The sequence below is a fragment of the Misgurnus anguillicaudatus genome, chromosome 8, assembly GCF_027580225.2.
Source record: "Misgurnus anguillicaudatus chromosome 8, ASM2758022v2, whole genome shotgun sequence".
Classification (NCBI taxonomy): domain Eukaryota; kingdom Metazoa; phylum Chordata; class Actinopteri; order Cypriniformes; family Cobitidae; genus Misgurnus; species Misgurnus anguillicaudatus.
In genome coordinates this window covers 13,080,622-13,103,932 of record NC_073344.2, presented here as the reverse complement: position 1 = coordinate 13,103,932, position 23,311 = coordinate 13,080,622, and the positions used below count along the sequence as shown (strand labels likewise).

At 38.0% G+C, this 23,311-nt stretch overlaps 1 protein-coding gene across 2 annotated transcripts; it reads right to left on the bottom strand.

The window, feature by feature from the left end:
- Positions 1–690: 690 nt before the first annotated feature.
- Positions 691–22,233, bottom strand: ube3a (ubiquitin protein ligase E3A). 2 transcript variants are annotated; one of them, XM_073870317.1, is made up of 11 exons: positions 22,066–22,233; positions 21,129–21,211; positions 17,716–18,029; positions 15,644–16,890; positions 15,383–15,527; positions 14,655–14,860; positions 13,294–13,458; positions 13,055–13,205; positions 12,902–12,980; positions 11,645–11,788; positions 691–2,090 (listed from the first exon to the last, which is right to left on the bottom strand). In XM_073870317.1, coding segments are annotated over exons 2-11 (2,574 nt in total). In that variant the 5' UTR covers positions 21,131–21,211; positions 22,066–22,233; the 3' UTR covers positions 691–1,969. The 2 variants fall into 2 exon arrangements, with proteins under 2 accessions (XP_073726418.1, XP_073726419.1); XM_073870318.1 differs by having other exon boundaries at positions 17,716–17,833.
- Between the last annotated feature and the right edge of the window lie 1,078 nt (positions 22,234–23,311).

Genomic DNA, 23,311 nt, shown 5'->3' with positions numbered 1-23,311 from the left:
GATAATGCAAGTGTCAATGGGAAAAATTAATGGAAAACCAGTGTCCTGCTAACTTCCAGGGTTGGCCTACAAAAATACGTCATCCCTCCCCGGCGGCACTCTACATGTAACACACCGATATAGCTAGGAACTATACTCTCATTCCGGCGCAATAATCAGAGACCTCGCTGCCACACCATGGCCGCAGCAGGCGTAGTAATATTACGCACTGCCCGAAAATAGTCCTCTGCTATTGAAAGTAACCAAGGGGACTACTTTCGGCTGCTGCGTAATATCATTGCGCCTCCTGCAGCCATGTTACAGCAGCAAAGTCCTTGATTATTACGCCAGAATGAGAGTATAGTTCCTCGCCATATCGGCCTAGAAAATTGCAACTTAATTTTCTGTCGGTCTTGGTACACGATGTAACTACAGAAGAGTCAAGTTTTAAATAGGAAAAATATCCAACAATCAAACGTTTAACTCTAGGGGAGCTGGAAAATGAGCATATTTTCAAAATAAGTGGAGTGTCCCTTTAAGATTTAAAACTTTATGTTTTGGTTCTATAGGTGTTCATTATAGGTTATATAAAGGACCTTACAACAACCTGTTGACATTTCACTTGTGTATACTTGTTATACAGAAGAACTTTGTTTAAACCCCAAAAAAGGCGAATAACACCCTGTCTGCATCACACATCCACACACACAGTTGTTTTTCAGTTTTGAATTTATTTAAGAATAACTTGAAACAATCAAATGTTTTCATTCTCAATATCAAGTTCTATGTCCCCCTTTTATGTTAGCGCCATCAGCAGTGGAACAAGCCACAGTCACATTTAATATGCAAGAGGAGAAACGAAAAAAATTGGCATTGCTAAAGTGGGTTTCCAGCTATGCCTGGACAAACCGGAGCGGCGATTCTGAGCATATCAGTGTTTGGCACGAGATAGTGGTACGATTGTGCCAATTCCCCTCGTTTTCGTCCAACGGTATAGCAATTTTGGCCAGACACTGTGCGGAGCGAAAACAAAGCAACTAAAACACAAACACAGTTTTGTTTCCATTTGGGCACTGTCAATTAGCTTACGCTGACTAAAAAGTCTGCCATCTTGAATTAAAACAAGACAGAAACCAACATAACAAAACACCTTTTGCAAGGTTTTATGGGAAGATAAGATTTTTCTTTTGTAACACTACTCGTTTTTTGTCAGGAGTGCACCGTGGGATGGGCCGACGTGGCTAACAGATCAATTCAGAAAGAAAGACAATAAGAGATAGGCTCTGATGTAAAATGTAAAACACTGGCCGTAAAAAAGCAGCACAATTCGGCATTACAAACAATGCAGTCCTTCAATAAATACAGATTCCTGAACAAAATTGAGACTGGAGCTGCTCTGTACCTTTGAAAGCATTGCTGTTAGTGCCAATAGCCTAAGGGAAGACCTATATATATATATAACACATGAGCCAAAATAAAATGTTAAAGGGCAGAAAATAATAATAATAATAATAACCCTAAGAGACATTCTGAATATTGAGTTAAGTGCACTTTCACAGTTCAACCATTATATACCAATAACCTCCGCTTTCTCCCTTTGATCTCTTTGTTTTGTTAAGTATAGATGGCGATCAGTCCTGCAGGTTTTGAAAACTATTAACCGTCCCTCCTTTGAATGAGAAACCAAAAAGCGAGTTGATTTCCTGGCAGACATGACGTAAGAGATTTCATCTCTTAAAATAAATAATGCTATATCTCAGTGCATACAAAAAGGGAACCATAACACTTACATAAGAGGGAGAGAGAGCCAAGAGTCCAGTGTGGTTTTATCTATTATTTTAGGCACAGGCACACGGTCACCAGAACGTTCCCAATTTAACCGGTTTCCCGTTGGCTTACGTTTAAACTTGATATTTACTTGAAGTTGTCGATGTAGCTGATTTCTCCTTTGACGGACAAACGAGCGAGTTCTTTCGCTGATCCTGGTGTCTCAGAGCATGCCGAAGCCTTTGGCGTAAGTGATGGCTTTAAGGAGTCTCTCTCTAAGTTTCTCCTTGGTGGAGTATTCAGGGAGGAGCAGCACGTTGAAGCAAGTATGAGAGGTGGGTAACCTGGTCAAAACGAGAGAAAAGCAGCATGGCTCAATGCATATATCATGTGACAGACATATGTGACCCTGTCTGTAAAATCCATACCAAATATAATTATGGAGATTTCAATCATTGATTTTATTTGACATGACCTTACTCAGAGTCAATATTTAAGATTTCAAGGTTAGATTTTCACAGAATGTTATTTACAAGTTTATTAAGTAAACCGCAAAAATGACTTGAGCTGGGTTTTCACAGACTTGGTCACAATTACAAAAAATTAAACCTGATTTCATTGAGGAAAAAACATACATTTCATTAGGGATGCTCCGATCGATCGTCCGATAATGCTTGCTATGCTTCTCAATGAATTATGGCGAAATGCCGCTACATCCAAAAGCCAGGGGGCGCTCTTGTGCAGAAACTCAAAATGCGCTGTAGACAAAGAACAATACACACGCAGCTATGATGACAAGCAGCTCCAGGAAATGTCTTAAGGATATATTTATATTGCTGTTCTTCAAATTTTTTCAGGTATTTTCATGATAATAAAGAATATTTTATGATGATTATGTTTGACGAGTGTTGCTTTTTCAAATGCATGTTATAAACGACTCAAACTAACAGTGATTTTAGATCGATAAGGACTTACTGATCAGAAGCCTTAGTACATGAAATAGCTGTGAATAAGATCGGCTGTCCGATTCAGAATAGTGATCAGCCAAGTATTTAAATAGAGATCGGCATTGATCGGAGCATCCCTACATGTCATGTTGTGGCGATTTTGTATAATGCGAATCGTACAAAAGCGTAAGATTGTAAGAAAAAGCATGAATGAAACCCCTCCCCTAACCCCAACATCAAAATGGTCAAAGCAGATTGCAGTAAAATGTACAAATAATATTGTACAAATTAGCAACCTCGTAAAATAGGCATGTATTGCCATGAGATTGTTTTGAAAGAAAAAAGCTTGAATGTAACAGAACAGCGATAACGTAGGTAATTGATGGGTTAAATATAAGCTAAGCTCTATGCAATGTGCCTGTTGTAAAATGTAATATAAAGAGATACATAAATCGTGTAATTGCCATCAGAAGAAAAAAAAGTGCTACATCTCAACAGAGAAGGCTTATTTCACTTTTAATTTATACCTTATTCAACCAAAACCTTTTACTATGCAATTGCTTTTCTGTTGATAAGAGATTAAAGTTGCAAAAGAGGATGTTTGTTTAATACATTTTTGCAATATTACTTGAAACTGTCTTTACTAAATGATAAAAGACTATTTATTAGGTGCACTCTGAAAGTCATAATATTAATAAACGTCATCTGTGCACAAGGTAGGGCCTTAAAAAACATCAGCCAATCGTTGACGCAATCATCACGTCAACGATTGGCCCTCTGGCTTGTCAATCACTGCCATTACGTTCCTTGTGAGAGACGTGCACGCTCCAGTAACTTTACACGAGCGCATAGCATAGCGCATAAAACTCCGTCTTTAGTTTCGGTATGTTTTCATCGTCGCTCCTGCTTTCCTCCTCGAATTTGCACCATGGAAGAGAAGAAACCCGAAGGAGGACGCAAAAAAAAGACCTTTTTTAGTCGCTGAGAAGAGGAGAAAATTGTCATAATAACGTAATCTAACCAGAGTCGTTCTTGGAGAAACATTTCAACACTGCAGAGCAATGAAGGAACAGAGAGGTGTCAAGACAGACGCACAGTTCGCAAAAATTCGACACCTTGACAGGTAACAGTGATTATTCTTTCTTTGCGGAATAATTATTGTTGTACTGTTATTCAAGTATATCAACGTTGTTCTTGTACTGTAGTTGTAAGACAGTGACCAGTCTGCTACATGCTAGTTGAAATGGGAGTAGCGTCGACTGATCTAACGTTACGTTTTATGTGTTTATTATCATATCATTTCACACAATGAATCCACTGACGCGACACAGCATATGCCGGTGGTAAACAAACACTCATGTTCAAATACTCGTGCACGAGTTTTGGAAGGCGTTCCCTAGAAATGAGCTGTGAAGAAGGGAGGCTGTTCTTACGCATGCACTTATTAAAAAAACTTAGTAATGGTCTTTGGATTCTCAGTCGGCGGAAACATCCTCTTTTGCGCCTTTAACTTGTATTTAACCTGGCTATGTTTTACTGGTAACTTTGCTTGTTGCCAATTCATAAAACTATTTTATCACCGTTTCGCTAGGTGTTTACTAATCACTATAGGGCAGTTTCCCAGACAGGGTTTAGATTAATCCAAAGCTAGGCCTTAGTTATATTGGGATATTGAAGTAGGTTTAGTTCCAAAACGCCATTAAAAAAAAAAAAAAAAAAAGAGTTAACACCAAAATCAGTATTGTATCAGGTCAGTATTAAAAAGTAAATTCTTAATTTACGCAAAATCCAAAATCCAATATCCGCCGTGTTATTCTGCCATCTTTCAAAATCTGTTAAAAATATTATCAACCAGAGGAATATTAGCTTTATGCAGGGGGATGTTTTAGTGTATAATGACCTGCAGAAGCAAGTTAAGATGGAGCTTAAATTAGCCAAACTTAAATATAAGGATAGAGTTGAATCTCTACTGAGCAGTGGCCAGTCTCGCCCCGCGTGGAACGGTGTTAAATCTATGATAGGTTTACAAACTAATTATAAAAAAAACTCTCCTTTGACGGTAAGACAGATTCTGAGCTCGCTGAGGTATTAAATACGTTTTATAACCGCTTCAATGTTTACGATTTCACCAAAGAATTATCTGTGTTTAAGGAACCATGCTCAGAACAAAACGTGCCTATCATTATAGGCAAGGACAGGGTCCACAAAATTCTTAGGCGGGGAAGGGAAAGGAAGAGTCCTGGACCAGATAATATTGGAGGTCTTCTTATTAGGGTTGGGCGATGTCCCCATAAATTGGCAGTTGACGATGGTTACGTAAACCATCGCGATGGACGATGATATCGTTAGGTGGGGGGGGGGGGGTATTTTAATTTTTCGTTATAATTCGTTATTATATAATTATTATTCGTTATTTTACTTTATTACTTCCACTTAAGAAGAGTTGTGCACTTTTTATTTTAATATATATTTTACATAAATACTATTCTGTACTTAAAATCTATAATTTTGTTATTTTACTATCCCAACTAATGTCTCTTTCCTATAGGTTGCACATAAGGGGAAAAGCTTTAATCCACTGAAGAAGAGTTGTGCACTTTTAAGCACTTTTTAATCTCTTTACATAAATTTTTTTTCTATTTAAAAGCTATAATTTCGTTATTTTACTAACCCAACGACTCCTCCGCGCTTTCCAAATTTTGCACGTAAATATCTGTGCATATGTGCCACCAGTACTCCGTCAGAGAGCGGGTCTTCAGCACCGCGGGGAGCAGCCAGCACTTCAATCCGCAGCTTATTAAAACTAGACAAAGTGAACAGGGCCAGACACATCGAAATTTAAACATGGTTTGTGTATGTAAATCCCGCGTTTCGGTCGGAGTGTTGTTCCCGTTTTCTTGTTCTTGACGTTCGCTGAATTCTGGGTTTATATCCTAATCTGCCGCTTCAGTGCAGTATAGCCTCAATGTAACAATGAGCACGATCTCCCGAGACACTACAATAGGCTACTAATAAATGATTAATATGCTCTGTTTTCTTGTACAAAATTAATTATTTTAAGATAAATGTACAACATGTATAAATACAAGATTCTAGCAATGTCAAGATTAGGGATGGGCATTTTCCAGTAACTTACTATTTCCAGTAACTTACTATTACCAGTAATTTACTATTACTTTTAATATTTAATTTTTCGAATATTTAAGCTCTTAAAGAAGGAATATTCGTTTATTTAAATTATGTTAATTAAGACATGCGTGTTTTGTATTTTTCATTTTGTCATAATTTCACAGAAGGCTTATAATTAGGAAATATCCACAACAAGCTAAACTTATATTCTGTATGTATATATATATATATATATATATATATATATATATATATATATATATATATATATATATATATATATATATATATATATATATATATATATATATATGTATATATGTATGTATGTATGTATGTATGTATGTATGTATGTATGTATGTATGTATTTTTAAGTTGAAAACATTGTAAAAAAAATACATATATATATATATATTAAATTCTTCTTAAAAAATATCCTACAGAAAAAAATGCGTTAAAACTTAATGCGGAGCGAAGTCTAGTCAAATCCTTTGTTTCAAGTCGGTCGTTAGTATTAATTCATTACTGTTTGATCTTACATACATTATATTATACCAAATATTATACACTAACCCCAAATCTAAGCGAAGTTTGAGGACTTTCGAAGTTTAAAGTTTGAGGACTTGACAAAGTAGGCTATCATCAAAACACCAAGAGCCCGGAGCAAATGAAAAAAAACATCTACATAACCGACTGCTCAGTCGCCATATAAATATCTTCTCAGTTTAGTTTGACATGTATTTGTGAATAAAGAAAACCGTATTTATCCTACCTGCTTCGGTGAAAGCCCGTTCTTCTGACTAGATACAATAATGCCGGTGCTGCGGAGAAAACTCTTACTGATGATGGTTATCCGATTAAAACAACAGACGGATTGAACAAGATTGAATATCTGTATTTAACATTATTTTACAAATAACGTAAGCGGCTCGATACCTTATTGTTGACTGTGCAAAGTTACTAACGTTAGCTTAATTTAACAACATTTCACAAAGACGGTGCTTTGCTTACTGCCATGTGCAGTTATCCGGTTCATTTTCAAAAGAGCACCGCATATAATAAATGTACTCAGTTTCATTTCGTTCTCCGTCTCTGTCTCCTTATTAACAAAATAAAGTAGAATGTATAACAGAAAGCTTACAAATATCTCATTATGTTTTGAGTCGGGCGGCGGAGAAGAAAGTTTAATAACACGTGAGCCCTCACTGAGCCAGTGGCCAAATACGGCGCGGCGCGGACAAACCCAGAGATAAAAGGAAAAACTTAAATTCGTCTGCAATCTGCATTGCCAAACAATCAGAAATACATACAAATTAATGTTCATGTATATTTTACATTTAAGTCTGTAAAAGACAGTATAGATGAAGTGAAAAAGCATTAAATAAGTTGTTACCCTTTGGTGGCACATTAAAAACAAACAAACATTCGAATAGCATTTTTTAAATTCGAATTATTATTGCCATTCGAATATCCGTGCCCATCCCTAGTCAAGATCAAATGCCTGACAGGATATTTTCACAGACTAACACACGTCACGTCTCAGGCATAGACTACAGTATTTAAAATAGCATATATGCATTAGTTATATTTTCTATTTAATTTATAGAGCAATTCACGCAAAGATATTAGGTTAACTATAGTCTATATAGAAGAGAGTAAGTGTATGTCGACTCGCAGCGGAGTGGGGAGGGGGCGTGGCATCACGATGGTGTCTCTCCATCGTGATGTCAGTCAACCATCACGATGGACGATGATATCGTCTATCGGCACAACCCTACTTCTTATTAAAAGCTGCGCGGAGCCATTGTCGGATATATTTGCTTTTATATTTAATAAGTCACTGCAATTACATCGGGTCCCTCGTCTCTGGAAAGAGTCAGTGATTGTGCCTGTCCCGAAAACCAAAGGACCCAAATCACTTGATGATTTTAGGCCAGTGGCTCTTAATCTTTCGAAAAAATTATTAAACAGGAGATTGTAGCATTAACACAGTCTCAATTGGACCCTTTACAATTCGCCTATAGGGCAGGTAGGGGAGTGGAGGATACGACGGGCAGTCTGCTCAATACAGTTTTTAATCACTTGGAAGGGTCAAATCAATTTGTGCGATTATTATTTATTGACTTCTCGTCAGCTTTTAATTGCATTCAACCCCACATTTTAGCTGATAGACTTTTAAAAAAATTACAATATCAACCCAGGGTTGATAGCCTGGTTAGTTGATTTTTTAACGTCTCGATCTCAAAGGGTTAAAGTCAATGGTGCCTTATCTGGCAATCTTTTATCTTCTACCGGCTCTCCCCAAGGATGTGTCCTTTCTCCTCTTCTTTTTGTTTTATACACCAATGAATGCCGCTCACAATATGATGGTAGACAGATCTTGAAATTTGCAGACGATTCAGTTATTGTGTCTCTTTTAAATAGAAGTGTGATTGACCATGGTCCAATAGTGAATGATTTTAATGATTGGTGCAAGCGTTCCTTTTTAAACATCAATGTCTCTAAAACAAAAGAATTAATTATCGATTTTAGGAAACAGAGCCCCTCTCTACCCTACACTATTATTGATGGCCAACCGATTGAGATAGTTAAAGAATACAAGTACCTTGGCACAATAATTGACAGCAAGCTAAGTTTTGAGTCACACACTGACGCTATTTGCTCCAAAGCTCAGCAACGCATGTATTTTCTTCGTAGATTGAGGAATTTTAACATTGACTATACCTTGATGAGAATGTTTTACTTTTGTTTTATTGAGTCTGTTTTAACCTTTTGTTTTATCTGTTGGTTTGGTTCCCTGCCCACAAAAAACAAAAAACGACTAGAGAGTATTGTGAGGACATGTAGTAAAATTGCAGGCACTAACTTTCCCTCGCTCTCTCTCATTTACTCCAAACGAGTAGCAAAGACGGCCCAATTTATTGCAGCCGATCCTAGTCATCCTTTGTGTTGCCAGTTTAAGCTACTTCCCTCAGGCCGTAGGTACTCCATGCCCAGATGCAGGTCAAACAGATTAAGAAATTCGTTCATCCCGACTTCTGTCTCGATTTTAAACACTTTGTCAGATCTGTTTTAAGGTATTTTTAGTATGTGTGTGTATTAGGTTGTATTGTTGTGTGTTGTGACTATGTGTTTTTTTTATCTGCTGGCTGTACAAATAATTGCCCCTCGGGGACAATAAAGTAACCTAACCTAACCTTTTCTCCTTTTTTTTCAAACCGCGACAAACGCCAGTCCTCCTTCTTGGCAGAATGCAATAAATCCGCTAAACAAATAACAGCGCACCATTCCACGCATTGTAAACAATAATGGCGGCACATTAAAGATGCAATTTGTATAATCCGAGCCACTAGAGGGCGCCAGATCAAATCAATAACAATCCGCGCCACTAGAGGGCGCCAGATCAAATCAATAACAATGACGTAGATTAATGACACTCTGAAGCAGCGTAGACTGATGGGATTTGTTGTCTTTAACTCAAACGGTGATGCCCATCAATCAGATGGGAACGAGAAATCATGTTACACATGAGGTAAAGTAATCAAGTTTTAAAAATGTTGTTTGATGACATCGTTTTTTTTCATTATGTAAGGTTTCATGTAATGTTCAAAATGCAATTGTTAGTCATAGATGTTACAGTATTAGTCCAATACGATGGTTTGTTAACACAGCACAGAATTAAAGGTAGGGTAACAGATTTGATCCTAAAACATTTTTTGTTATGCTGGTTAAAAGTCTCCTCACATCCTGATAGCAATCACTGTGTTAAGTTGTTTAAATGTATTTGTAGAAATTTATGTTATCTGTGAAAGGCGTAGGACCAAAAAATTTTCAACAAATCATAGATTTCGGTCCGAACGGACGTTTCCATTTATGTCCCTTATACGTAAGCGTAATTTGAATGCCCTCCGCGCAGCGAGTCCACGCAGACACCATACGTCATCGGCGCGTTCACGTGCGCTCACCTCCTGTCTGTAAACGGTGAGAACAGCAAACTTTTCTGCTGAATTGACAAACAGGAGGCACACAACGAAAGACATCTTTTATAACAACAACAGCAAAAACTGCCTGGATCAGCAAGAGCAAACCCAAATGAACATCGGTAACTTTACTGCTTTACCACGAGATGAAACAGCTACAGGAGGCAAATGGTCTGAAAGGGTCGTTGCACTGTTTATTTTGGTAAGGTAGGTACGCGATACGTTTGTATTGAGATGGATTCAGATATTCTACTTTGATGAAACATTGTGTTGCTTATGAAATTTGTGTTCGTTTACGGATTAGCGTAACGATATAGTAACTACAACTACACAACCGAACGTGTGCTTAAAATAATTCTGATGTAAACCAGTTGTTTGGTTATTTTGGAAGTGTTATTCGACTTTGTACTGCAAAGTCACTGCTGAATGAGACATGAGATGTGACCGTCTGATCTGTGCGTGTTCATGTGTTTTGAAAGAGGCGTGCCTTTGGATGGCGATTTGACTTGAGGGTGGGATCGGCATTTCATTGCTAGGCGGCTACCGTTAGCATTTTTCAAAATGTGTTACCCTACCTTTAAGTGTTCAGATGAACAAACTTACCATAAAAAAAGCGAGTGGCCCGACAGACGCTATTACTTCCGCATTTGTCCACGACACTGTTGTCATGTGGTTTTTACGTCATTAAAGGCGGTAAAAAATAACATAGATATTAATGTCATTTACAGGCGACTGCACTGCCCCGTGTCACTGTTTTCTCATAATTTACAAGTAGTTGAAAACATTATAGATATTGTTAGTAATCTGGTGGACAACATATATAACACCGGACTAGTGGTTTTTGGATATTTTACTGCAAATATCTTACAAATTGTACCTTTAAATACACACAGAATCCTAGTTTTCCTCATCTACTTTGTACATCGTGATCAACAAACAAACAAAAACAAAATAATATTGATGGCATTGATAAACCTTCTTTGGTTTTCTGTAGAAACGCAAGCCATCAAAATCGAATAATTTACGTAAAAAAAGCCGGCTGTTGTTTGTTCCCACACGACAGCATCAAGCTTCTGTCATGTTAACACATTGACCCCAGGGGATCTTATGAAAAACTTTCCATTATTTTACTCAGTCAACGAAAATCGAGCAGGACCAAAACATTTTACAGATGATCGCTGTCAAAAAAGTTCAGCGATGAAGTCCCAAGCTTGACAGCAGCAATGACAGTGTTTTAATATGACATATTAAGTGTTTTGGTTAATGCCATTAATGTTTATTTTTTTAATCAGTGTATACCACTAGTCAACTAAATGCATATAACATGGCAAAGATGAATGCACATTTATATATTGATTCAATAGATTTAAAGCATTTTGAAAAAAAAAAACATTGTCATGGTTTTATTGCATTTTGCGGAAAAAATTATCAGTTTTTATAATAAATCTTTGAAAATCAAATGATGGATTTGAACTTTTAATGTTATTATAACCTAAAGATGTTATGTGAACGTTTGTAACAGAAAATAGTGGTTTTCAACTTGTCACTTGGTATAAAAAACCTGTTTTTACCGAAATGAGTTAAAATGGATTTATTAAATGGCACTTAGATATTTTAAGATTTGTCAGTGCAAGTTGTTTTTATGCAGCTCAAACATGCATTTTAGTCTGGGACTATAAGATCTGTACGGAAAACCGCCGTTATTAGTTCTTTTTTTAATCCCAGCAAGGGATTGAAAAGTGAAAACTAGCAATGTAGAGCTATAAAAAAAGTCAAAAACATATATTTGGGATATAAACACTCAATTTATCCTACAGAAGCTTAACTCTAAATGAATTTACCTGTCTGAGTCAGGACCGTTTTTGGCAATAATCATTTTGAGTTTGCCCAAGCCTCCAACTGGAGCTCTGTCTGTGCCAGTGGTGAACTGTAGAAACAGCCTCTTCTGCTCCGGTCCAAACGAGTGCACCGTTTCCCAGAAATCTCTGTGAGCAGTCAAAAACAATGTTTCTTTACATTAGGGGTTTTCAAACTGTGAGTCACGCAAAATCGCTTTACAGTGAATGACACAAAAAAAAATGTTTAGTCCAACTAATTATAAAAAATGACAATTATTTTGACAATTAAGGCATAGCTACGGCCAGGACTAGGCCTTAGTTCAATTAAAGAGGACATTTCACAAGACTTTTTTAAGATGTAAAATAAATTGTTGGTGTCCCCAGAGTTCGTATGCGAAGTTTTACCATATAGATAATTTATTATAACATGTATTGACACTTTAAGCAAAAATGTGCTGTTTTGGGTGTGTCCCTTTAAATCCAAATTAGCTGATCTCTGCACTAAATGGCAGGGTTGTGGTTGGATAGTGCAGATTAAGGGTCCGTATTATCCCCTTCTGACATTATAAGGGGAGCCAAATTTCAATGACCTATTTTTTCACATGCTTGCAGAGAATGATTTACCCAAACTAAGTTGCTGGGTTGATCTTTTTCACATTTTCTAGGTTGATAGAAGCACTGGGGACCCAATTATAGCACTTAAAGATGGAAAAAGTCAGATTTTCATGATATATCCCCTTTAAGATGTTTAAGCATCTTTTATAAACATGCCTTAAAAAAAGACGTCTCTGGTGTGTATCTTGAGACAAATCAATGGCACTGGCATATTTTAAGATCTGTCAGTGCAAGTTCTTTTCAGTTGAGACAGCTCAAACATGTGTTTTAGTCTAGGACTAGCCCTAAGCCTTGAAACCAGGGGATAGAGTACTATAAACTTACATTTCATTAATAAAATGACAAGGAAAAAATACTTTTATAAAAAATGTTTGGGAACCCCTGCTTTACATCATCTGCATCAATACATGGTATTATATCAGTTTATTCCCACATACCTATCATGTTACCAAATTATATTTATCTTATCTGCAACATTTATTATAAAATAAATAATCCAAATTGCCATTTACTACAAATAGCCACAGAGACAAATATTCTTTAAATGACCAAATATCGGGTTTCAATACTCTGACCAATGCAACAGTTACAACTATGAGGTAAATAACAACTAATCACAGAAAAAAAATGTATGCATCTACATACCTAATACAGTGGGAGTCTTTGTTGTATCCACCATCATATTCTGTGCTGTCTTCAAGTGCTTGAAAGTCAAGATTCCTGCGTAAGAACACAAAGTGAGTTACATGTATGCGTTAGTCACACGTACTTTATAAAAACTCGCTCGACTTACCCTGCTCCCACATATAAGCAGCTCGATTTCTTCCGGTCGAAACAGATACTTCAATGGGGATTCATTTGTGACCATGTGGAATCCTCTTCTGAAGGCTTTGAACTGCTTCTCTACACTTTTGTTCAGCATGTACTCCGCATAGAGTGCCACAAACTCCTGCAGAAACCCATCGCATGTCATACTGGCACACAAATAAAACACATTTGAATGCAATGCAAGTGGTACCCCTTAAAAGTGGACTGACCTTTCTGCTTTCATTGGTAACAGGAATTTTGTCACCACCTTCCTTTAAATCATACATGAGTGGGTTTCCAAACAGGTCTGTCTGAGAGATCTGGAAGGTAATCATCATATCTTCTTCCACGTTACCTTCATACTCCTGGAGATCTTTTAGACTCTGATAAAGAACCTGCAGAAACAGACCCCACATTTAAATGAACAGTTCAATGAAAACTTTTAGCAAAAGGGTATACTCTAAATGCACCATGAAACGCTTTGGATAAAAGCATATACCAAATGCATAAACGTAAATGCACTATTTATTACTACTTTGTTATCCAATTCATATGCAAAAAAGCATATGAAAACTCTTTTTCCTGTGACAGAGAGCAAGCATCAACTAGCTGCAAATATTTTGATAAGCAGTCAGCATGTGCTAAAGCTATAATTATTAGCTGTGCTGCTAGACCCCTGAGGTACCTGCCGAGACATCCTTCCTGACACAGTCCAAATATGCCTGAGATATGCACCAGTATGTACAGACAGCTGCTTCATGCATGTCTTCGTGTATAAGGACACGTATACATACTTAAGACTGGTCCACGCTAAAAGATTTTTTTTTAATTATCATTTTCAAAATGTAAGAGACCACAAACAGGAAGATAAAAAACACAACAATTTACAAGTTTTGTTTCTTTTAAAGCGTAACTAAACCCCTGGTCAGAGCCTGAGTCCACCTACTGGCAATATTTGAAAAATGCAAGAAAAGTGGGCTGATCCCAACTGAGATAGAGGGGATGAACTAAGCTTGAACCAAGTGTGTGGTGAGATCGTAACAAGGGCGTGGTGAGCCTGAACCTGCTTACGTGACGAGCTATTTTTTGGACCCAACATCCAATAGGAAAATTCAACTGCAGTAGCCACCGTTCAACCTGAAGAGGGCAGCACTCAGACGTTTTTAGACCATATATTGAAACTATTTTAATCCAAATGTCAAAAAACGTACTAAAATCAATGAACAGAACTAATAAAGCATCATTTTTACAGATCATTAAGTTGGTTTAGGGTTTAGTTACTCTTTAAAAATCGAATCCCTCTGTGTGCATCAAAAGACCTCCTCCGCCACTATGTACCATTATGTATAAGACCTATATGCATGCTTGTGAAAAAAAAAACTAAAAACCAGCCTATATCTTGACAGCCAAATATCTTTAAGTTCATGTTTATAAAACTCCTATGATGTTATTTTGTTGAATTTGCTAGAGCTTTGATTAAAAAAAAAATAAATGCTTAAAGTCAGTGTTCCATTTTGTTTAGCTGAGAAACAAAAGTCGCTTTTTGAAACGAATGTTTGACCAGGATTCAAAAAGAAATTGTAAGTTTTACCGGATGAGAGTCTGCAAGGTCTCGAAACGTTCCTTTCTTTCCCATTAGTTTTCTGTAAACCACCATAGGGAAGTGCACGTCGAGAATGCAATTATTGTAGATAGCTAGGCCCAAAACGATGCCTATCAAAGTGAACTGGCCTTCGTTTTCAAAAGATGAAGGGTTGAACCAGAAAAGTTTTGTGCTTTCATCATAGGTAAACATGCCTGTGAAAAAAAGAAGCGAGAGCATTAGATATGTGCCAACATGTATTTATTATAAAGCTGTTTTGAAACAACGCAAAACCGTAAAAAGCATTTTAATAATGAATTTGAATAAATTTGAAATATGGTTCAAATTACTGCAAACCACCCCAAACTGGATAAACATTTTTTCACTTTACTAGTGACAAGAAGACGAGTCTGAATTGAACATTAAAAAATTTCCCTTTAACTTTCACCACATTAATGAATATTAATTCTTAATAAAATTATCAATTTTCAAATTTGCCCTGAAAGCCGACCTTTTATCCATGGCTTTCAATATCATTTGAGTCATATTGATATTATTATAATTTATTTCTCGAGTTGTTTTGTCTCTTTTAACCTTGTAAAGCACTTTGATCAATTCCTATTGTTTTTAAATGTGCCATATAAATTAACTTGTATTGTATATTAATTCAACAGAATAAACTGTGTTGGGAACCTGCATACAAAATGTAACAAATAGGAATCAAGTATGATAATTACCTATATCTGGGTTAAAGAGCTCCTCCACAACCAGTTGAAAAAACTCTTTAGATACGCCTCCTTCGTCGACTCCTTGTTCTCCTTCAAACTCCACATACAGCTGTTTTTTCAGGTCTGCTGGGTTTTCCATAGCAATCATCTCCAGCTAAAACCAATTAAATGTAAAGAAATGACCAGGGAACACAATCATTGTACATCCAATCATGTTTTTTATATAATTCAAACTTATATATTTCTCTTTTACAGCTCCCGCAGACCTACCCTGACAAGTGCATCATCTATAACGTGGTCTCTGCGCACTTTTAATCGCAGATAGGGGTTCAGTTGCTGTCCCTGCACCAAACTGTAGAGGGCAGTAATCCTACGTTCACTGTACATTCGGATTCGGTTGTCATAGTACAGACCAAGATTTTTTGTCACAGCGTTAAGAATGAACGGGCAGGTCATAAAGGAGAACTTGCTTTCTGTCTCCACCTTGAAGAAGGTGTAGTCTTTGTCCATTTCCAGCACATCATTAAGTGGTTCATTGATAAACTCCTCGAAGGAGATAAGGGGCTTTCGACAGTCCGAGGCACGGATGCCCAGTTCTGTCTCCAGCGGGTCCACGCGTGGGCCTTTCTTATTGCGTCTTTCCTCTCCTAGTAGCTCCTGCAGGGTCAGCTCGCTGGACTCCGGGAGCGGTTCTTCTTCCTCATCCTCGTTGTGACCGGTGTCCAGGTCGCCGCCCAGAACATTTGCATAGTAGACGATTTTCAAGCACTTGGTGGCCGCCACCACACCATCGTCCTCGTTGACCAAGTTGTCGCTGCTGAACTCGTTGCTGATGACCGTGTAAGTTATAAGTTGTTGGAAGGTCTCGACCAGACGACGGATATGTTCTGCACCGTATTGTGACCACAACCGGGCCAGCTTGGCCAGAGCAGGAAGAGGTAGCTTGCTCATGGCCTTGCAGAACTGCGGGAGGGCGATCTCTAGGTATTCTGGACTGTGGAGGTTACTGTTCTCCATGACGATAATGAAGACATTCAGGTAATTAGGGTCGGCGTTGTACACATTGTGATAGGTGAGGTCACATTCTACATTGGGCGACAAGTAGACTAACGCGTTGAGGAATGCCGCTTCGATCTTCTCGTTCGATAACAGTCTTTCGTACACTCTTCTTACTGCATCAATGTCTACAGTAACTTCTACACGGTCCAACTTTTGAACGTTGTTTTCCCCGTGAGATGACCCGTCTGAGCTTGACGCAGAGGCTTCGGGTTCAACCTCCATGGCTGTGGATGAGCCGGACGCCGTCTCTTTCTCATCTTCATCCTTGTCTTCATCCTTGGCCTGGAGGGACTTGAGCTCCTCCTTTGTGTGTTGTTTTGCCTCACGGAAACTCTGGACCAGGCTCTCGGCGCTGGAGAAAACCCTACCGATGACTCGGATTAGAGGAGAATAGTCCCCGGTCTCACTACAGATGCTCAGGATTTCGTACACCTTCTCCTCAGTCAAGTAATTCAGATCTGCCAAAAAACATGGTAAAGCATTTATACTCTAAACAAGTATGTGATAGGTTTCTTCAAAGGTTTGGTTAAAGGGGACATTTCACAAGACTTTTTTAAGATGTAAAATAAATCTTTGGTGTCCTAAGAGTATGTAGGTGAAGATCTAGCTCAAAATACCCCACAGATAAATGCGCCGTTTTTGGGTATGTCCTTTTAAATGCAAATGAGCTGATCTCTGCAATAAATGGCAGTGCTGTGGTTGGATAGTGCAGATTAAGGGGCAGCATTATCCCCTTCTGACATCACAGTTTTTTCACATGCTTGCAGAGAATGGTTTACCAAAACTAAGTTACTGGGTTGATCTTTTTCACATTTTTTAGGTTAATAAAAGCACTGGGGACCAAATTATAGCACTTAAACGTGGAAAAAGTCTGATTTTCATGATATGTCCCCTTTAAGGCCAAGAAAACCTTAAACAACAGCACCAATCTCTAGCCTTTAAATAACTCTTTTTGACTTTCTCTCTACCATAGCACTGACGATTTGAATATGCACATTTAAATTGCGTGTATCTTCAAAAGAATTGGAATTTAGTACTTATAATGTGTTTACAATACTTTTGAAGCATAACAGTTAAACACTTTGTATTTAATATTTTGTATTTCGCAGAAAATATGACTCTTTTCTTTTGGGAAATCTGACTGCTTTAATCTCATTTTCGAATAAAATTTTAATATCAGAGAAAGGCAATTAGACGGATATTGAATTTTTCTAATGTTCTCATCAAATAGATAGATAGCAACTATTGCACTATAATTCATAATGTTAATATCGCATGTTCACCTCTAAAGTCCTCCCTCGAGGGTTGCAGGTCCTTATGGTTCATCTTCCCGTTGCTGCACGCAGAGAAGTTGTGAGCTCCTTTGGCACTGTTCTCTGGGAAGGCTGAACTGGCTCCTTTCTTAGAGGGATGAGGATCACACAGTTTGGCGTTATTCTTATACAACTCCAGGGCCTTGATGGCCGCTGCATTGTTATCCATGCGCTGGAAACCCGGAGAAGAGCCACAAGCCTCATTCGTGCAGGCCTCATTTCCACAGCCCTCTGTTAACTGGTGGTAGTAGCGCTCAATTAAATGCTTTGCAGCCGCTCGCTTCCTGTATCAGACATTCAAACAGGGCGGCAGGTGTATTAGTATGGTTCAATCACAAAATAAGTTCAAGACAGAGCAAGTACCACACTACTAATAAAAAACAAGTGCACCATCCATTTCAGTATTCACACATTAAAACATGACCGTTGCATGTGCACACAATATGTGTTATAAGTACTATTGCCTAAAGGTGAGCATTAGCCTATACCAAAGTCAAAAATGGCATTTAAAAATGTACTAGGAGTATTTTAAAAGGAGGCAGTTGACTCATGCAAAATGTCCTTTGGCAGGAACAACATATACTCATGCAATATTCTTGATGTAGTCTAAGGGCTCAGTCACACCAAAAGCGTTTATGGCAGTTGCAGGCGCCTTTTTTGAATGATATTCTATGGGCAGGGCGCGTTTGCGCGCTGTTTATGCGCGCCGAGCGCCTTGCGGTTTTCTGCCGCCTGCCGCGCACGCGTTTTTGAAGGAGCGCTGAGAGCGGAGGAGCGCCTGACGTCATTCGCTTCTTCCATTGTCCAATCGAATGAGGGGAGAGGCGGGCCTTACATTGCGGCGAGGTAAGTTTACAGTTGCTTTGAGGAACCGGACTCCACTCGCTCACTGTCTCCTGCGTGTTTGTGCACCTTTCACCCTCAAACAAGGTCAGAGCAAGCGCCCTCATTTTAAAGTTTCTGCTAATATGACATTTAACAGCAAAAGAGCACCCACGCTTCAATATTTGATTGACAAGACAGCTGACTCGGTGGTTGCTTAGCAATATGAAAAGCCGCGCTGCACTGCTCTTTTTTAAAAAAGGCAGTGCGTCGCGCCTTGCGTTTGCAAACGTTTAAAGCGCTTTTGGTGTGACTGAGCCCTAAGGGTGCATACACACCACAAGCGAAATTCAGCGATTTGCATGAGTAAATTACAATGCAAATGCTAAGAAGTGAAGACGCGCGTGATTGCCGCAAAAACACGCGCTTATTCACTTCAAACTTGTCTTCTCGCAAGTTAAAAATATTCAACTTTGCACAACAAAAAATTTGCACGACAAAGTTAAATCCAGTGAGTAATCTAAGAGCTTCGGATTCACATCAAAAAGACACATTCATCTTATACATACACCTGTCCACCAAAGCGTTTTCCTGAGGTCAGTGCATTTTTTTAATTGCTTGTTATGGGAGGGCCGCGTTTTATACAACACTGGCAGCTGGTGCGCCAAGCATTTATTCTGTTAAGGGCTGGGCGGTAAAGAGTTTTGGTAACACATCTGTATTTTTTCTCAGCGGGATACAGGATAAGACAATATCGTCTATATAGGTAGGGCTTGATATGACCTTACGTCTTTGCAACAGAAGCCATGCCAGAAATGGACACAGAGGTTAGATGTAAGCTTTTCAAACAACTTGCATGCTGTGCGCGTGTTTATTTTTAAAGGAAAACACTGTTTATCAGTATTTTACTATGTTCTTACCTCAACTTAGACAAATTAGTACATACCTATCTTTTTTCAATGGGTGCACTTAATCTTTGCACAGCACATTGTGAATGTGTTAGCATTTAGCCTAGCCCCATTCATTCCTTAGGATCCAAACTGGGCTGAGTTTAGAAGCCACCAAACACTTCCATGTTTTCCCTATTTAAAGACTTGGGTAATTACATAAGTATGGTGGCACAAATTAAAACGTGGTGCATAAAAAATGAGAACTATATTGGATGGCGGAGGAGCACCTATTTTGCAGCACTTCGACCTCAGCTTGCAGTAAAATCATCACTCCTGTCTACTCCCCCCTCGCTCAAACTTTCGTCAATATTACTGCGCCCGAGGTCGAAGTGCCGCAAACCAAGTGCTCTTCCGCCATACAACATAGTTCTCATTTTTTTATCCGCTTAAAATAATCACCACGTTTTATTTTGTGCCACCATACTTACTCGTGTAACTACTCATGTAACCGTCTTTAAATAGGGAAAACATGCAAGTGTCTGGTGGCTTCTAAATTCATCCCTGTTTGGATCCTAAGCAATGAATGGAGCTAGGCTAAATGCTAACACATTCACATTGTACAAAGATTAAGTGCAAGCATTGAAAAAAGATAGTTATATTAATTTGTCTAAGTTGAAGTGAGAACATTAAAAAAAAACTGTGGTGTTTTCCTTTAAACAGGGATGAAATCCCTGTCTTTTGAAAATGTATTTTCATCATACACTGGTGATTGTGACATCTTACAAGAGGTTTATTACACTTCGTAGAAATTAGCACAAAATATTTATTGTTTATTTATTATTATATCATAGCACCTCCACCTCAAAATTACCGAGATATGAATTCTGGTCAATATTGCACAGTCCTACTCAGTGGATTTTTAATGGTTGCAGGGAGTTAAAATGTTCAACTTTGGTAAAACGCTGGGATTGTCATTGTCACTTTTAAACAAGAAGCGGGACAAATACCACACTAACCAACAAGTACATTGTACAACGACTGTTAAAAAAAACAGAAGCATCATGGCAAAAAAGCGCTTAGCTGAGAGGGTGCTAACAAGTGGGTATTATGTAGGGATGCACCATTTTTTTTTGCCAGATATAAATTTTATTGGTCGATACTGATATTAAATTGTTAGTGTTTAAATATAGTATTAAAATACTGCAAATGGCATTTTTTTTGTATTTATACAAGACTTTCCAGATATAAACTTACTGCTATTTAATAGCATGGCTCACCTGAGTGTTGAGCGAACACTACTCAAGTGATTTACAATATTTGTTTTCCGATTTGCTTAAAGACTTTTCTTTTTTTTAAGCAAATATTTTTTTTATCCAGTGTGTTTTGTAACAGGCATTACACAACTTGGTGCCTTTATGCAATGCAATTACTAATATCATCCTATTGGTTTGTTATGTCCACCTTTTCATGCTTATGGCTTTAATATTTATTTTAATTGGCCGATAAATATAGATGGCAGATATTGGTGCATCTCTAGTTATAGAAATCAGTCATTTATGTACAACAACCTAAGTAAAACACTTAACTAAACATGTAGCAATAGGAACTAAACATTGAAATATATAGGATACCAATAACAAAATATATTATTTGACTAAGTAGACAACTTACATTAGACTTGCTTGAAGTGTCCAATATCACACTTTTCTACAGCACTAAACTCAGGAAGACCAAAAGTTGGTCAGGTAGCAATCCTGCAAATAAACAGATAATACTTTATTGTCAATAACACTTTAATATGTTCACTGCTGTACAAACAATATAACCCATTGACAACAGTTTAAAACGATTGAGAAAGACTTCATGTTGGTAAACATAAACCCAGCGTAAGTGAAGCAGAATGTCAACACGGAGCATGTCTTAAAACCTAGTAAGCTCCCTCTCTAGACACCATTCTCTGCAAGTGTGCAGTGCCTAAAAATACAGTTTAGGTAGACAGCTTATTAGATTTTAAGCCACGACCCAAGTGGCTGCAATCGCATCAACACTATAAATTAAAACACACCGAAGGGTTTCGCAACGCAGCATCCTCTATACCGGTAAACAGCCGTTAACCCGGGACAGAGGGAGGAGAGGCCGCAAAGGGGCAGGCAGGGGGTATGACAGTGCACAAACACCTTTAGCCTTGTCAACCTCCAACAGATCGTTTGAAAACACACACCCACATACTAAACAGACAAACATAGCCATAAGATATCACGAACAGTGCGTTTAAAGCATACCTGGTAACCTTGCAGAAATTGTCATGGAGCATAATGGCATAAAAGAGCTGACTAACTAGTTAGCTTAGCTGGGATTAGCCACCGTCTGACATTCATATACACCGACGGGTTTTATTTAAGCGGTCTAATTGCTTAAACGATAGCGAATTAAACGCGGAAGTGTACTCTTGCGATAAGCGTTATCGTGATTTCGCTTGTTTACCAGAAACCCCTCCGTCCCTCCCCGAAGCGCGTTAGCAGCTCGGCTAACTGGCCTAACAGCGCTCGTTTCACCTTCGAGCGAGCAATTCGGCGCGAGAAGCGCGATAAACGTTTTGACAGCTTACTTCTGCGGGTGCTTTGACGCGGGCCAACAAATCCGGACTCTCAACATCACAGTCGCTCAGAGTGTGGCGTGAATTCAGCTCCAGCCCCTCCACAAAATATTCGCGGCCATCTTGATCAACCGAGGCAAACACTGAGAGCTATCCCACAATGCAACGCGACACGAGGGCGACCATCAAGAAGCGCACCGCGCTTTGGCAGTGTCGTGCTAAAAGTCAAATTAGTCGTGTTTAAGATTTAAGAAAAAGTATTTTTTTTATTTGTTATTTATTAATTATAATTTCTTTAAAAAGCAGCGAAGCAATTTTGTTTTAAAATACTGTTAAATGTAAAACTAAACTAATATAATAAAATCAATACAGTATTTAATTAATATTGTTCATTAAAGTAAGACAATTTTATTAACAAGAAACCATAAACCACCCCTTTAGATGACTGTGGTAAAGTAATAATTTTCCCACATTTGTTATGCACATTTTTATCGAAAAGGCACGTTTTATTCGATGACGTATTAAACGCCCCCTGCCTTATTTGTCACTGACCTAACCATAATCGAAACTCCTGCAATAATAAAGTCCATCAGCAGATGGCACAAATCGAAAGGAAAACCCGTAAGAATGAAATCAATGTAAGATAAATCTTTAAATAAGTCAGATTAAATAATAGAAACACAATCTGAATATCTTACTATTCCCTGGTTGACAAGAAGCCGTTGGCTGTTCATGTACTGACAGCTTGTCATATCAACAGACCCCATTCACATTTCACAAGCACTTGACAGCTGCAATTCGTGAAGGACCTGACTTACAATCTATTGATCTGAACATGGTCTGACATGATCCAGCCAATCATCTGCAAACATACCGGTAGTAGTATAAAAAAATTATCAATTAAAGAAGAAAACCATCATTGCATCTTTGTATCACAATAAAATCATTGTAGTAGAGAGACTATATTAACAATGCTGCAGAGATGCCATAGTGCAATACACTTTAGTAATGCTAGTACATAAAGTTTATCCCATGGCACTAAATGTTCACCATATAGTGTCCTGTACTACTATATGATGTTACATGTAAAAAAAAGTAATTATACTTACAAAATCTTCAAACATCATTATTGTGTTATCCCAATAGTAATATCATGGATCTTTAGTGGTTTTTTATTGTATTGAATGTTATATGTAAAAAAATAATTATACTGACAAAATCTTCAAACATCATGGTGTTATTGTGCTATTCCAATAGG